The sequence below is a fragment of the Magnolia sinica genome, chromosome 1 (assembly GCF_029962835.1).
Source record: "Magnolia sinica isolate HGM2019 chromosome 1, MsV1, whole genome shotgun sequence".
NCBI classification, from domain to species: domain Eukaryota; kingdom Viridiplantae; phylum Streptophyta; class Magnoliopsida; order Magnoliales; family Magnoliaceae; genus Magnolia; species Magnolia sinica.
Genome location: NC_080573.1, coordinates 27,342,194 through 27,358,771, shown reverse-complemented (window position 1 = coordinate 27,358,771; position 16,578 = coordinate 27,342,194). Strand labels below are relative to the sequence as shown.

Genomic DNA, 16,578 nt, shown 5'->3' with positions numbered 1-16,578 from the left:
CGGAAAATGGAGTAATTGCAACGGCCGTTGTATAATGACACTCTTCATCTTCTCATGCAGCAGGACCCGTAACTTCTGACTGACCATAATCCTCCTCAACACGTATTTTACAACAGCTGGCGTGAAAAACCCATGCTCTGTGGGCCCCACCATTTTGCACGTGTAAAATCCACGCTATCCATCACTTTCTCTCCATGATTCTATGGCCTATGAAAAAAAATAAAAAAATTCATCCCGACCCACTACTCCACTGGGCTACGTCACAGGGAACGATGGGGATGGGCTGCCAACCATAGGCTTGTTTATGCAGCCACCATATGATATCCATCAATTGGATGGTTAGGATTGTTGATCTTTGTAATTTTAGACACACATGCCATCTAAAATGTGCCCCACAATTTGGATGGTCTGGATAATAGTACATGAGTGCCACATGTGAGGAGGATGAGTCATGAGCATTTTCAAAACGGTGGTTAACTATCACAGTAGTCTAGCTTCGCAAGTGAAAAGAGTTCAGTGGCATCCTCGTCATTAAGTTGCAAGAAGAAGGTCAATGAGGTCATTTAGGTCAGAAGTTTATCCTCTCCCAAGGGCATTTTAGTCATTGCGGTCGCCTTATCCAACTCAAATCACAAGCTCTGTTGATTGTCTGGGTCACAGATATTTTGTTCCCGCGATAATATCTATCGTCCATTGATAAGAGCGGCGTTGGTCGATACTCCTGCAGTACATGATGCTTGATACTCGGGCACTCGGACATTGTATACGTGGAGTATGTTAACTCAAATCAAACGGTCCAAATTGCGGACACCGCTATAACAGTCATAATTACAAAATCCATTCAGTTGAAGAATCTTAATCTCGGAATCGTGGACACTTGTTTGATGAAATAGGAGCATGTGATATTTTTCATTTCCACCGTCCAATGAATGCTTATAAATAGAGTAGTTATGTGACAGTAAGAGTCTACGTTTTGGTCGTTCATTTTGGATTCAAGTTTTGAATTTCTCAGTGCCAGCGTATCAGCTATCGCACTCTGCCTGAGTATTCGAGTTTTCTTTAAATTCCGTCCTTTTCAACGGTTGCTTTAAATGTTTCCGTTTAAAATCCAACGGCTACTTTCCATTCTCGCGTGCCTTATCAAAGGGACCTTTGAGTAGGAGAGAAGCAGCAGTGGTAGAGTAGATACCAGAGAGAGAATTCCCAGCAACCTTTTCAGTGTAGAGGAAGAGGGGCAGAGAGCGAGAGAGAGAGAGATGGATTTCAGCTCCTTTCTCACATCCCTTGCGACTTCCTGTGTCATCTTCTTTGTGCTGGTCTTTCTATTCACATGGCTTTCAAGGAAGCCTTCCAACAGTGTCATCTACTACCCAAACAGGATCTTGAAGGGAATGGAGCCGTGGAATGGTAGGAGTACAAGGAACCCGTTCGCTTGGATTGGAGAGGCTTTAAGATCGACGGAGCAAGACGTGATTACGATGGCCGGAGTCGATGCTGCCGTCTATTTCGTGTTCTTGGGCTCAGGTACTTGTCCTTCTGCCTTTTCCTTTATTTATTTATGTGTTAATTGTGTAATTTTGGGTCCCTTTTTCTTTTCTTCTTTTGAGATTTGTTGATTTATAAGAGTTTTTAGTTTATTATTATTATTTTTTTTTTTTGTTTTTGGCGTTTTTTTTTTCTTCCCTATAAATATGGGTTTTCTTTCTTTCCGTTTCTAGGAGATTTTTGGATTTTTGGGTTTTTAATAGATTTCCTTCACCCCCTGAAGTGTGGGGTTTAAGTGCTTTTACGAACATGTGTTTTCCTTTCTAAGTGATGAGGTATTTTTATTTTGTGGAGATATATGAATTTCGTAATATCTATATGTTAGATTTTTCGTTTTTATTTTGGCTCTGGAATTGGGTTTTCTTTCTTTCGTTCTTTCTTTTTCCTTGTTCTTTTGGTATGGAATTTTGGTTGAGTTTTTCTACAATCACGAGTTATATGGCATTTTTTCCTCTAAATTTTAGGTTAACTTTTTTTGTTTTTTTCGTTTCTAGGAGATTTTTGGATTATTATTATTATCAGGCTCTTATTTTATTATTACTGTTATTAACTTTTGTGATTTTGGAATTGCGGGTATTTTATTCGGATTTTTAATAGATTTTTTTTTTTTTTTTTTTTCCTGAAGTGGGATTTAAGTGCTTTTACAGACATGTGTTTTTCTTTTTAAGCGATGGGGTATTTTTATTTTAATTTGTGGAGATCTATGAACTTCGTAATATCTATATGTTAGTTTTTATTTATTTATTTTTGGCTTTGGAATTAGGGTGTTTTTATTTTTTTATTTTTTTTTTCTAACCCTAGAACCAGAAGGATGTACTAAATATATACTTTTTGCCTTTCTGATAACTATTGTCACTGCAATTTTATCTTCATATCTATTTTTTTCCACCGTAATTCCAGTAGCCACTCAGTTATGTCTCTTCTAATCAATTCAATATTTCGAGATTTTTTTTTTTAATTAGAAAAATTCCATGACAGTTTATTACAGTGGCTGTTTAGTGTTTTTGTGTGTCCGGGAGCGCACATGCGCAGGCGCCGGGTGAAAAATCATAGGAACTTCTCATTTTAAAAATGATCTTGTTTCCTTGCATTTTGTATCTATTTTCCATCGCTAATCAACATTCTCATGTCATTTTTAGGTGCTAATGGATATTTTTCTAAGAGGTCTCAAGTCCAACTGGTTGGAACATAATTTTATGGTCCACCCATCGAATAACTTCCCACCTATCACCTCCATTAAACATCCAACCCTTCCAATAGATTTCCCCATCATAAGGATCACATTGTGCAAACAGCATCCCTATCCACTCTTCAGGTGGGCCACACCATAGCTGGATATCATAGTTCCAATGTTAAATTGTCCATGAATCCATTATCATGATCATGATCATATGAATCCTGTTCAGCCATTCCACTTTATCAAGGGCCATAACTTCATTTAGACCAAAAAAAAAAAAAAAAAAAAACAACATTTAGACCAGAAAATTGCTCATTAGTCCAATGAGAAGGAATAAGATCACAGGGACGCTTATGTCGGTACTTGTGTCCATATATTGTATTCATCGCTTTTAACAGTAATCTCTGCCTATAAATCCAATGACTATAATAAGATCATGGCGATGCCTGTGTCCACATCAATATCCGCTGATTTTAAATTGCCCGTTAATTCGATGAGTGTAATAGCATCAGGGTGATGCCATATCTGGGTATCTTAGCTCTAACATCCACTGGGAGTGCATTATTAAATTTCCAATTAATCAAATGGCTGCAATAAGATCATGAGATGTCAAGAAATGAAACATTCGATTATGAGAACAACAAACACAATTCTGAATTATGTTTCCTATTCAATGTTTCAGCAATAGGAATATTAACTTTGTCCGGGATTGTGCTGCTGCCGGTTCTTCTTCCAGTCGCCGGAACTGACGTGGGTTTGAAAGTGCCCATTGACACTAACAGTAATGGTACTTTCAGCAACCTCGACAAGCTAGCGATGGGAAATGTCCAGGTAAGTTATATGAATTGCTCAATGAGTTTTTTGGGTGCGTATTTGTGTTGAGTTGCAGTAAGCAGGTTCAATATGAGGAAATGAAGTTATGTGAATTCCTCAATGACTTTTTTGGGTGCGTATTTGTGTTGAGTTGCAAGTAAGCAGGTTAAATATGAGGAAATGAAGTTGTAATGAAATTTCCTAGCATTCGTAGTGTCGTAGTGGGTAAGAGCCCTGAATTGCAGTTACGTTCCTTTCAATTCAGCAATCGGGTTAAAAACAAGGGAATGAATAAATTGTAATAAAATTTCCTAGTTTTCATAATGAGCAAGAGCTCTCAATTGCAGCTAACAATCCTTTCAACTCCATCTTGAAAAGTGATTGCAATATGGAGCCCAATCGAATATAAGGGGCGTGCCCCGGTGGTACTGGGTAAATGTGGGGCCGCGTGGTGCATGCATAAAATCCAATCCATCCATCATATGCATGCGTCAGTGTTATGCCACTCCCAAGGCCCTAAAATCAGGCTGATCTGTGAAATTGGTTAGGCCACACCACAGAAATGTTGGGGGAAATATCCACCCTTGATTTGTGTGGAGGGGCCACCATATCATATATATGAAATTTAGGCAATTCAGAACCTTCATATGATTATGATGAAGGGTCAAAATTTAGCCCATTTAAAAAATTCAGATGGGTTAAATCAAAGGGTGGGCTTCCCCTCACACTGAAACCTGTTTTGTGGCCTACTTCAGTATTGGATCAGGCTGATTTTTGGCACCTGGGGTTAATATGAAGGGTCAAAATTTAGCCCATTTAAAAAATTCAGATGGTTTAAATCAAAGGGTGGGCTTCCCCTCACACTGAAACCTGTTTTGTGGCCTACTTCAGTATTGGATCAGGCTGATTTTTGGCACCTGGGGTTAATATGAGGTGACACATCTGATGGGTGGGTTGGATGTCCTTGACACATTATGTGGGCCCCACATCTGGCTGGTACCGCCATAAGCTTATGGTGGTACCGTTACCACTCAATTTAGCCGTTTTCCTCTTTACTAGACTAATTATTGCAAGTAAATCCAGCAGTGTATCCCAACTCAGCCTTTGTGTTTTTTTTTTTTTTACCCTCCGCCAATGTCTAGAAGGTTGGTCCATATTGTTGTTTGAAGTATTTTTCTAATGTCTTAGTACTAGCCATGGATATCCATGTACCATTTCATATGAAAATTTTCAAAGTGCTGTTTCCCAAATATCTGAAATTTTGGTGGGGTCTACGTTGATGCGTAACTGTCTTCTATGGATTTCTTCTGGTAAAAATTGAGATTTTTTTGGGGAAAAAAGCATTTTAGAAAACTCTCGAGTCCAAACTCCCTACTGTTTGTTGGTTTGCTTGTTTTTCTTACCTGTTCTTGGTGAACTATGTTACAGCTGAAGAGTCCAAGGTTGTGGGCATTCTTCCTTTCGACATATTGGGTTACTTTCGTTACAATGTATGTGTTGTGGAGAGCCTACAAGCATTGTTCTGACCTTAGAGCTACTGCTCTGGCATCCCCGGAAGCAAAACCTGAGCAATTCGCCATATTAGTTAGAGACATCCCTTCTGTTCCTGAAGGACAAACAAGAAAAGAGCAGGTTGATTCATATTTCAAGAATCTCCACCCAGAGACTTTCTACAGATCCATGGTGGTCACAAACAACAAGGAGGTAGCGATTTATCATGGCTTTCTGAAATGATATTTGGGACATTTGAAATGTTCATCAGGTGGGAACATGTGTGGCCATCCATTGTACAGTCAACAATTATCTTTAGACCATCTATTCTTTTTGCACATGTGGCCCACCTGATAAGCGGATCAACCTTTTCTTGGGCCAGATTGTTTACTGACCTGATGCGCTGCTCATACACTTGTGTTAGCATGTGTAATGGTGCAAATGAGCTTAGAACTGAGCTAAAACAATACTTCCATGGTTTTTTTTTTTGGAGGTCCATCACCATTGTTGTTTCATGCTTTTTAACTCATTCCAGGCAAATAAGATTTGGGAAGAGTTGGAGGGATACCGAAAGAAACTTGCCCATGCTGAAGCCGTATTTTCAGCATCGAAAACTACCGGCAAACCAGAAGGAACAAAGCCTACGAACCGAACTGGCTGCCTCGGTCTCATCGGCAAGAAAGTCGACACGATCGATTTCTGCAACGAGAAGATCAAAGAGCTGGTCCCTAAACTAGAGGCTGAACAGAAGGTCACCATCAAAGAAAAACAGCAACCTTCTGCTATAGTCTTCTTCAACAGCAAGCCGGCTGCAGCCTCTGCAGCCCAGACGCTCCACTCGCAGATGATTGACACTTGGACAATAACACAAGCTCCCGAACCCTGTCAATTGATATGGACCAATCTGGCCATCAAGTTTTGGTCGAGGCAGATAAGGGAGAAGGTTGTTTATGCTATTGTCTTTTTGGCCATAGTCTTTTACATGATACCGATTACATTCGTCTCAGCATTCACGACTCTGAAGAATCTAAGGAAGGTTCTATCATTCTTGAAAGTGATAGTCGACATTGATGCGGTTAGGACGGTGCTGGAAGCTTATTTGCCTCAGATTGCACTCATTGTGTTCTTGGCTTTGCTGCCAAAGTTCCTTATGTTTCTATCTAAAACCGAAGGTATCCCTTCACAAAGCCATGTCGAGCGAGCGAGCTCCGGGAAGTATTTCTATTTTATCGTGTTCAATGTCTTTCTTGGAGTTACACTGAGTGGGACATTGTTTACCTCATTGAAGACAATTCTCAAACATCCTGATGAGATTATCGAAATGTTAGGGAAGAGCCTGCCAAAGAACGCAACTTTCTTCCTCACATTCGTTGCTCTGAAGTAAGATCTCTGTTTCTTTTTCTTGATTTTTTTTTTTTTTTTTACGAGCTAGCATTGGTCTGCATGATCACTTTGCAAAGTGTTCCTTTTGTCAATGTCGTGACTCAGGATCAGCAGCATGTTTCTCCATGAGGATGACATGAAGAGATAGTTGGATGATTGGAACAGTTCCATCCTTTGGGGGCTATTTTGAATGGCCTATGTCCAGTAATTGTGCTGCAAGGGCAATCCCGGCATCGATTTGTGAGTCGAATGTTTTCAATGGTACACATTCAGTTATGTGTATCGATTGTCCAAAATCATTTCATCATCACAAATCTGTTACTGTAGCCATGCTGGGTAGTAACAGAGGATGGAGAGTTTCAAACCCAACCATCTCTGCATGTCTGCCTCAATGAAGCAACTCATGCTGATGATCTGGATTCCATGATTTATGCAAAACAAATTCCTTTCTGAAAGAGACCTTTTGCATGGGCCTCAATATTTTCTCATAGAGATGCTTCCTTCAGCATTGTCTACTTCCTGGTTGTACATGGGCTGTGAGCTATGATGAATGCTTTCCACCATCATCTGCCATGCATATACACTGATCCAGACCACCCACCCAGATCATAGGCCCCATTTTGGATAGAATGTGGCCCATAAAGTCATGCTGATTGGGTAATCTTACCGTCTGATGCCATCAATATGATGCTTAAGACCCATGTGTGTTAATGCAAACTGCTCAAAACATGGACCCCCTTGTGGATGCAGTATGGCCAAAAGGTCACATTGATCAGATGGTCCCGAACATCTGATATCATCTGTTGAATTTGGTTCGTGACCATTTTATGACCACCGATTGGACGGTTAAGGTCATCCGATTTTGGAATATGCTACATCCTAATGGGGCGCAAGGTCTGCACAGTCTAGGTGGACGGACATACATGTTATGGCAGAAATACAGTGGATGAGTTGCTAGTATTTGAGCTTTTACCTCCCCTTCATTGTGGAAAATACAAACTATTGTTTCTTGGTTCCTGATATCATCTGTTGAATTTGGTTTGTGACCATTGTATGACCACCAATTGGACGGTTAAGGTCATCCTATTTGGAATATGTTACATCCAAATGGGGCCCAAGGTCTGTGCAGTCTAGGTGGAAATACATGTTATGGCAGAAATACAGTGGATGAGTCACTGCTATTTGAGCTTTTACCTTCCCTTCATTGTGGAGAATACAAACTATTGTTTTTTATTTTTATTTTTAAATAATATAATATTACAGATCAGAGCAATCTCTACTATATCTTCAGTTGCTGTTGTTTTAGGCTATATTCTTATTTTAATATCATGTAGACAACTTAATTATTCATCTACTACTTGCATTACTGACATACACTATGAGCTGATTTTCGTACTTGATTGGGTTTCAGATTCTTTGTTGGTTATGGGCTCGAGCTGTCCCGTTTGATACCTTTGATTATCTTCCATCTCAAAAGGAAGTATCTTTGTAAAACCGAAGCAGAGGTTAAAGAAGCTTGGGCTCCCGGGGATCTTGGTTTCGCAACCAGAATTCCCAATGACATGTTGATTATAACAATCACCCTTTGCTACTCAGTAATAGCTCCTCTGATCATTCCATTTGGCGTGATATACTTTGGCCTTGGATGGCTTATTCTTCGGAATCAAGTGAGTACAAAAATCTTAGAGTTTCTTTGGATGCACAATTAACTTGAATTGCAATAAATATTTCTTTGAAAAGATTGAATTGAAACTACCTAAATATTCATGTTGAGGGACCACACTCCAAATTGCAATTATACTATTTTTAAGTTGGTCATGAGAAGGAATGCAAATGCATTTTAAGGGCTTTTTCCTCATTATGAATAGGGAAGCCTCGTAAAAAACTTTCAATTCTCTCTTGACTAAACTGAATGTTTGTGATTCAAATCTCCTGTACATGTAATGAAATGTATGTGTGCATGCGTTACCGGATGGTTTTGCGTGTTGAGCAAAACCGTCACCCAACACCCATAAACGCCACAACATTTTGCAAACATGGCTCTTGTACATGTGTATGTGCGTATGCCATATAGTCTTGCGTCTCTTGCATGTGCATCATCCAACACGAAACACTCGGCAACATTTTGTGAACATTGCCAATGTGTGCGAGATCCAACTTCCAAGCCATTCATAAAGTGTATGTGCATATGTGCAAAGTGTATGAACGCCATCCAACATCAAACACTCGGCAACATTTTGTGATATGGCCCATGTGTGTGACATCCAAGCATCCATAAAGTGGGCCACAAAGTTGGGTGATGTTCATATCATTTATCAACTCAATACTTGGTCGGGTGATGTTCATATCATTTATCAACTCAATGCTTGGTCAGGTGATGTTCCAATCACATAATACCTGAAATTTAATTTTCTCAGAAGAAAAGTGATGTAGGATGGCATGATCTACCCTAGATGTGCGGAATTAGAATTTAAGACAAAACAAAAAAAACAATCAATTTTCAACGTGGTTATTTATCATAAATAAGAAATATCTGAAAGAAAATTTATCAATGATCATGACTATCCATTACAATCATGTAGTACTAAAGATTCAAATATGAAAAGTAGATCCTCCGGAAGATAGGACTTTCTTGTCTCACAAGGGTTAATTCAACCATCCAACGTGATGATTTGATCCTTTAACAAACTATTATATCAAATAGGATTATCAGCTGGGGACGTTTGACTAGATCCAAGAAGTAGGAAATTCACAAATAGAATCCCAGATTTTTGCAAATAAACTAGATGGAAGAAAGATGATGTAAGAAGAAGATTATGATGATTAACTAGAGAAAGAAAGTATGAGTAGGAGGAAGAGGAAGGTCTCACACCTGGCTGTGGGAAAAGCTCCGTAGCGTTATTCTTTCTCCAAAAAAACTAGATGGAAGAAAGATGATGTAAGAAGAAAGATGATGTAGGAGGAAGAGGAAGGTCTCACACCTGGCTGTGGGAAAAGCTCCGTAGCGTTATTCTTTCTCCAAAAAAACTAGATGGAAGAAAGATGATGTAAGAAGAAGAAGATTATGATGATTAACTAGAGAAAGAAAGTATGAGTAGAAGGAGGAAGAGGAAGGTCTCACACCCGGCTGTGGGAAAAGCTCCCTAGCGTTATTCTTTCTCCAAAAAAATCAACTACAATGCTTAGGGCTTAAACTCCATATAAATAGAACTTGTAAATAAAAGGAAAATACCAAAATACCCCTGGTTACTTAGATTAGAAACAACATAAACAGAAAACTAACAAAGTCTTAGTTTAGAAACAACCTAAATAGGAAGCTAAAAGAAATAGAAATTTTTTAAGATTATAATTTTCTAAAAATCAAGAAATTAACTAAAATAGAAATTTCTAAAAGCAGAAATATCTAAAAATAGCAATTTCTGAAAATAGAAATATCTAAAAATAGAAATTTCTACAATAAGAAATTAACATAAGACCAACAAACTAAAAAATTAATTCTGCAACAAGCTTCTCTTGATCTTCATTCTCATCATATCCATAGTGATGCTTGTGGGGCCCACTTCCGTCAATGAGAAACTTTAAACGGTTGGATGTCCTCATCAAAAAGTCAGTGACAAGTTGGTTATATTTGCAATTCAGAAGCCCCACCAATGGCTTGGCATGGAAATCCGCCAGTCAAATTGACATTGGAAACAATGGACTGTTTATAGAAAGGACAACTGTCCACATGTGTCCTGCTTGATTATTAGGTGGGCCTGTTTTCTTGCACATGTGGCCCGCTTGATTATTAGGTTGGCCTGTTCCTTGATTATTAGGCAGGCATGTGGCCACCTGTAGAGGCGTGTGGGGGCTTACCAAACTTCAAAGATAACACTTTTCTTTTATAATGAATCACATAAAGGAAATGATCACATAAAACATTTTATGTCCACATGCGATGTTTTTATTTCCACTGAGGTGTCCCTTTTGTATGACATCTCGAGTCATTTAAAAGGTGGGCTACTTCATGAAGGTCACCTGGGATGAAAACCGTTCGTCAGGAGGGCTATGCCAATGAAATCAATTTACAGCTGATGTTTGACTCAAGGGAATTGTCTGGCCCACCTGATGAATGTCTTGTTCAAATATTCCCTCCAGGGGAATTTCATGGTATAGTCTACCCTTTTCACCCATTGGAGAAACTGATAAGCAGGAAAAAAAAAAAACAAAAAAAAAGAACGTCAAATGTTAACATAAAATGTAGATTGTGATAATTATCTCTCAAAAATATGAAATCAGGCACTCAAGACGAGAACACACGTCTTACATGTAGCTTGTATGGAAGGTTACTCACTGATTATAATGATATTTTTATCATTTGGACTTTGGATACTTAATACCAATTCAAAATTTTTCCTCCTCTTTACACAGGCACTGAAAGTTTATGTTCCCAAATATGAGAGCAACGGGCAAATGTGGCCTCACATTCATGTACGGATCATCTCATCTTTGGTACTCTACCAAATTGTCATGATTGGCTACTTTATTATAAAGGAATTCTACTACGCCCCTTTCCTGTTCCCCCTTCTCATACTCTCTGCCTTCTTCACTCACATTTGCAACAAACGCTTCTACCTTGCCTTCCAACGCACCCCTCTCGAAGTTGTCAGCCAGAGTTCGAAGGAAATCCCAAACCTGGAATATGTTTTCAAGGCATATGTTCCACCGTGCTTTAGCACGGAGAAGTTTGATGATGATTATTAGGAGCTCAACAGTGCTTGATAGCACTTCAAGAACATGATCCTTTTTATGTAAATGTATGTATTTCGACTTTCAGTGTTTTCTCTGATCTTTGTAGATGAAGACGTAAGAATTGTTCTGATGTTCAGTTTGTTTGTTGATAATATGGTTTCAAATACTATTTTATCATTGATTTAAGAATTTGCTGGGTCTTTGTATGAAACACTCTATCTGTCAATGTGATGATTTGTTATGTGAAGAGGATCTGTAGTAACTTCATCTAATGGAGTCCAGAGAAATGTGATGTGCATTCATGGTTCTCACATCTCAAACTCGCACACTTGTATGAGATTTAAGCCTTTTCATTAGCTAGGCCCCATCAGGTAGACTCTGGGCCAAGAATGAGGCCATTCCACTTATCTGGTTCACTGCAGATGTGTGTTGAACATGAACTTCTACAATGTTTAAATGTTAGTTTTTTCATCGGTACATTTCTTTCCTACAGTGCAACACATTTGCCATTGATTCATGGCTACAGATTGCAAGTGTGCGAGATCCAATCCTTGCCATGGATTCATGGCTACAGGTCGCAGGTGTGCGAGATCCAATCCTTGCCATGTTGGGACTTGACTGATGAGCAGCTTGGGTCGCACAAATGTTCCATTTTGGCATGTGTGAGCCTCGGGTCCCTTGGGAGTGAATCCTTGCCATGTTGGGACTGGACTGATGAGCAGCTTGGGTTGCACAAATGTTCCATTTTGGCATGTGTGAGCCTCAGGTCCCTTGGGAGTGGGAAGTGCACTGGGCTAAAATTCATTTTCACTGTATGTCTCATTTCCTTGGTGGAGAAACACATTTTGATTTCCTATGAAATTTAAAATTCTCTTGAATCCATTGCTGTTGAATCCAATCACACCCAGCTTCTGTTCATCATAAAAATTGCTGGATAACGCTGACATTCTTCCCCCTCTGGTGTAACCCCATCCATTGCTCTTGAATCCAATCAACCCCATCCATTCTTCCCCCTTTGGTGTAACCCCCATCAATTGCAGATTGCAGATTAAGTCACATAAATTTTCCTCACAAACACAATTGGTGTGTATGTTGCAAGACCCCTTCTGTTCATCAAATGGGTTCCACTGTAAACGTGCTGTGGTGCAAAATCAGTCTGCCTTGTCATTGGCTGGGCCACGTGTGCCTCAAATGGGGATGGCAGAGACCAACCCTGATCTTTGGTTCACGGCACACTCAGTGGGCCCACCTGATGGACAATGCAGGATCTTGCACGCATGCCACATCGGCTCAAAAACCTAGAGGCGAGTATACCTGTCCTTTCTGGGAAAGGACTCAAAAATTCTACCTACTCAGTGACTGTTGTTGGACCACCAATCGACACATGCAGGACCTTCTGTGGTGCGGTTCGAATCTTGTATATATGTGTACATTGGCAAGTGTGTTGAGTCCCTTATACAGTGCACCAAGTGATGCACAGAATGCATCAAAGACGTAAATGTCAATGACATACCCCCTGTATTTTTTCTTTTTTCCTCCAGGTGAGGGGAACATTTTCACTCCATTGGTTGATATATTCATCCTTTCTTCATGATTCCAAGTACAGTCAAATTCTTTGAACTTGCCTCAAATTTTGTATTTCTGAATAGAAATTTAAAAATTAATATACATTTTTCAATCTTTTCCAGCGTTCGCCAATTACAGATTTCAAAATGCAGTACTGTTGGATGTATTGACTTGTTCTGTTTCTGTGTTCATCTTTAATCCACTGCTCATCGTCTCATCCGATTTTGGCATGAACCAACAGTTCTGCAATGATTACCTTTAGGCCCTGCTTTGGCTTCTCACACAAGTACTCTTCTGACATGTGTCCAAGTTCTGTACATTCACCAAGTGGGCTCATTATGTAAACGGCACATCATCATCAAGTCGGACCTGTCATCAATGGGAACTATGCTTAAATATGCGAAACAGCTCAGACTCGAGTTGGCCTAGTTGATTTGATTCGATCTGATTTCATCAAGACTGGACAAAAACATGAATCAGCCACAACTTGATCAAGGCAGACTTGATTCAACAAAACTTTAAAAAATTCAAAATAACCCGACAAAATTCATCAAATCACGGAGACTCTACAATGGTTATAAATTTTGAACGCTACACATTACTGACTCTTGGTGTTCAAGACCCCCAGAAAACACTATTGAGTTAGACTGGACTCTTATGGACTTTTGAGTAAATTCAAAGTTTCTGAGTTTGGAAGTCTTCATGGAGCAGGTCAACTATTTCTACACGTCCACTATTTAACTTTCCATTTCTCATACACATGCAGCGCAGAAAATGATAGGACTGACCTGATTGTTTGGCTCATGGCATGTAGAATTGCCTTTAATTTTTAAGTCTCATTCTCCCAGGTAGTGACCCACACTGGCTGGTGGGAGAATTTTAAATCGATCAGGTATGGAATTCACTTATGATATGGGTTGAATCAGCCTCCACAGGCTAGAGTAGGGAATGAGAACCACACTGGGGATCATCTGATGAACAGCTTGGGTCTGACACACACATGCCACATTGGCCCACTCAAGACTATTTGTCATTCTTCAGTTTCACTGCTCACCATCTACCATTTCCACTGCAATCTTTCTTAGCATGACCTGAATCTCTTTGAATTTTGTGTTGGACTGATCCCCTGCGAGGAACAAGTGAACTTTGTTATTCACTGTAATCCAACTGCAACCGGGGTTCTTCTTCACCCTTCTTGATTTCTTGATCATCCTCAGCTCTTCCTCATCCTTCTTTAACCCAGCTTTTGAATACATGTTTGATAGTACTGCATAAGCTGTTGCACCATCAGGCTCCAATTCAAAAAGGCGTCGGGCCGCGAGCTTTGCAAGCCCAAGGTCCTCGTGGATCCTACTAGCTCCGAGTAGAGCTCCCCATACAGCCGACTGAGGCTGAAATGGCATCGAATCAATCAGATCCATTGCTTCCTTAAGCAATCCGGCCCGCCCAAGGAGATCAACCATGCACGTGTAGTGGTCAGGCCCTGGTTCGATGCAATAAGAAGAGCTCATAGATTTGAAGTGTTCCCATCCTTCCTCGACTAAACCTGCATGAACACAAGCTGAAAGAATGCCTAGGAATGTAATCTCATTGGGTTGGTAGCCATTGATCTTCATTTCTCTAAATAATCGTAATGCTTCTTGCCCAAACCCATGCTGGGCAAACCCTGTAATCATTGAGTTCATGGAAACAAGGTTCGGCTTACCAATACCAGTAAAAATTGTATATGCGTCGTCAACATTACCACATTTTGCATACATAGAAACAAGGGAATTTTGAACGGAAATGTTGGACCCCAAATCTGTCTTTAAAACACAGGCATGAATCTGCATTCCTTGATTCAAAGCTGCCAAACCTGCCGATGCACTCAGCATACTGCTGAAAGTAAGAGAATTGGGCTTAATTCCTTCTTGAACCATCTGAACAAACCAATGAAACGCACATTCATAGTCCTCATTACCCACGAACCCTGAGATGATTGCTGTCCAGGCTACATCATCTTTTGCCGGAATGTCTTTGAAAATACGGATGGATTCTTCAATCCTCCCTCTATTTAAGAATCCAACAACGATAGCAGTCCAAGAAACAACGTCTGTATTCGGCATCTTCTCAAAGAGTGCATAAGCCTCTTCAATTTTATCATTTTGGACATAGCCAGCAATAAGGGAATTCCAAGAAACTATATCTTTCTTGTTCATGATATTGAATATAGTTTTAGCAGCATCCATCCAACCGGCACTAGAATACATGGTGATCATGGAATTGCCTAGAAAGACATCCCATTCAAAACCCATTGATAGAACCAATCCATGAACCTGAACGCCTTCTATAAATCTACCAAAATCGGCACAAGCATCAAAAATTACTGTCAGTGTCATGGAATTGACTCCCATGCCTTCCCTTCTCATCCTTAAAAATGTTCCAAATCCATCTTCCCACGCTCCATTCTTTAAATGCCCATCAATCATCGCTGTCCAAGAAACCACATTCCGCTCTGGCATCACCTCAAAAACTGCTCTAGCATCCGCAATTCTTCCTTTCTTGCAATACCCATCTACCATCGAGCTCCAGGATACCACATCTCTCTCCAACATCCGCTCAAAAACCCAAACTGCCTCTTCCAAATTTCCAATCTTCAAATATCCCGAAATCAGAGCATTCGAAGCAACCGGGTCCCGCCCAATCAGAGGCATCTCAGAGTACAGTTTCTTGGCCTCACTTAACAACCCCACACGGACAAAACCCGTGATCATTGCAGTGTAAGAAACCGGGTTCCGGTCTGGCATCTGTGAAAACAGCTCGAAAGCTTCTGCAATCTGGAGGCTATGTACATAGGCCGTGATCATTGCATTCCACGAAGCAATGTTTCTTTCAGGCATTCTGTCGAACAACATCCGGGCTGTTTCAGTCTTGCCATTGTCTGCATATGCCGTGAGCAATGCTGTCCAGGAGACAACGTCTCTGATAGGCATACGATTGAATACAGATTCGGCCTCTTCTAGATTCCCGTTCCTTCCATTTTTGGTGATCTGGGAGTTGCAGAAAATGAGACATTTGCGACTTCTGCTGTTTGGAGAGGTGGGTTTTCTGGGTTTTGGTTTTGAGAGGATTTGGGTAGCAGGAAAAGAATAATTGCAGATTGAATCAGAGAAGTTCAAGCGAGGAAGTCGTTTGCAGAGAAGGTTAGAAATGGGTTTTTCTAGCATTATTAGATTCACGGGCTTTCCAAGAACCAGAGGAAGAAAACCATGGTTTTTGTGGAGAGATTCAAAATTTTGAAAACAAAGGTGGCTAACGGATCTACTAGCAAACGTACTGTTTACAGAAGCGTGGGATTCGTACGTGTGGGGACGTGTTAGTGATCCCAATCGCGCTGAATGTTTCAATCATTTCTGGTCATTAATTTGAACTGTTTTTCGGAATGATGTCCAGCGGATCGCGAACACTTTAGTGTGATAAGAGAAGGCCCGATCGAGGCCGAGATGATCCGGACTGTCAGAACGTTACAGCAGCCGAGTTACTCGACCTATAACATATGATTTTGGGCAGGAAAAGTTACTCTAGCCAACCAACTTGGCTATGCTTGGTTTCGCACAAATCTGCCAGATTCCATCATAACCATCGAAAATCCATTTTATATTCATTTTTACTGTTTATAGTAAGTTACACTTTTTAAGAGTTGTGTCCAACACAAAATAACACTTTAAAAAATTAAGAAAATGACATGGTTAAGCCAAATAGTACACTTATAGTAAATAGTAAACTTACTAAGTTACAAATTTCAGGGAGTTTTGAGTTGGAGTTTGATTCTGAAACTTCTTTCAATGTTTAGTATCATTATTTAAATGGTTGTAAATTCATTTTTATTATTT

The 16,578-nt window shown here is 39.9% G+C and overlaps 2 protein-coding genes and 1 long non-coding RNA gene across 3 annotated transcripts; 2 read left to right on the top strand and 1 right to left on the bottom strand.

Moving 5' to 3' along the window:
• The first annotated feature begins 790 nt into the window (after positions 1-790).
• On the top strand, positions 791-11,387 carry LOC131243538 (CSC1-like protein ERD4). Its single transcript, XM_058242963.1, has 6 exons — positions 791-1,524; positions 3,405-3,553; positions 4,964-5,239; positions 5,562-6,406; positions 7,821-8,076; positions 10,820-11,387. The coding sequence occupies exons 1-6, from the start codon at positions 1,257-1,259 to the stop codon at positions 11,150-11,152; spliced, it is 2,127 nt and encodes a 708-aa protein (XP_058098946.1). The 5' UTR covers positions 791-1,256; the 3' UTR covers positions 11,153-11,387.
• LOC131243542 (uncharacterized) lies at positions 8,083-9,025 on the top strand. Its single transcript, XR_009170119.1, has 2 exons — positions 8,083-8,744; positions 8,784-9,025. It is a non-coding gene; the product is annotated as an uncharacterized LOC131243542 (long non-coding RNA).
• A 1,364-nt stretch (positions 11,388-12,751) lies between the features above and the next one.
• LOC131243529 (pentatricopeptide repeat-containing protein At1g53600, mitochondrial) lies at positions 12,752-16,273 on the bottom strand. The gene is made up of 2 exons (XM_058242950.1): positions 13,495-16,273; positions 12,752-13,075 (listed from the first exon to the last, which is right to left on the bottom strand). Exon 1 carries the CDS (start codon positions 15,910-15,912, stop codon positions 13,750-13,752), a length of 2,163 nt encoding a protein of 720 aa, XP_058098933.1. The 5' UTR covers positions 15,913-16,273; the 3' UTR covers positions 12,752-13,075; positions 13,495-13,749.
• Positions 16,274-16,578: the final 305 nt, after the last annotated feature.

Excerpts from the sequence above, each read along its gene's own strand:
- LOC131243538 (XM_058242963.1), top strand. The coding sequence starts at position 1,257 with ATGGATTTCAGCTCCTTTCTCACATCCCTTGCGACTTCCTGTGTCATC. Across the intron at positions 3,554-4,963 it reads TAGCGATGGGAAATGTCCAG|CTGAAGAGTCCAAGGTTGTG; the intron begins GTAAGTTATATG and ends ACTATGTTACAG. Across the intron at positions 5,240-5,561 it reads TGGTCACAAACAACAAGGAG|GCAAATAAGATTTGGGAAGA; the intron begins GTAGCGATTTAT and ends AACTCATTCCAG.
- LOC131243529 (XM_058242950.1), bottom strand. The coding sequence starts at position 15,912 with ATGCTAGAAAAACCCATTTCTAACCTTCTCTGCAAACGACTTCCTCGC.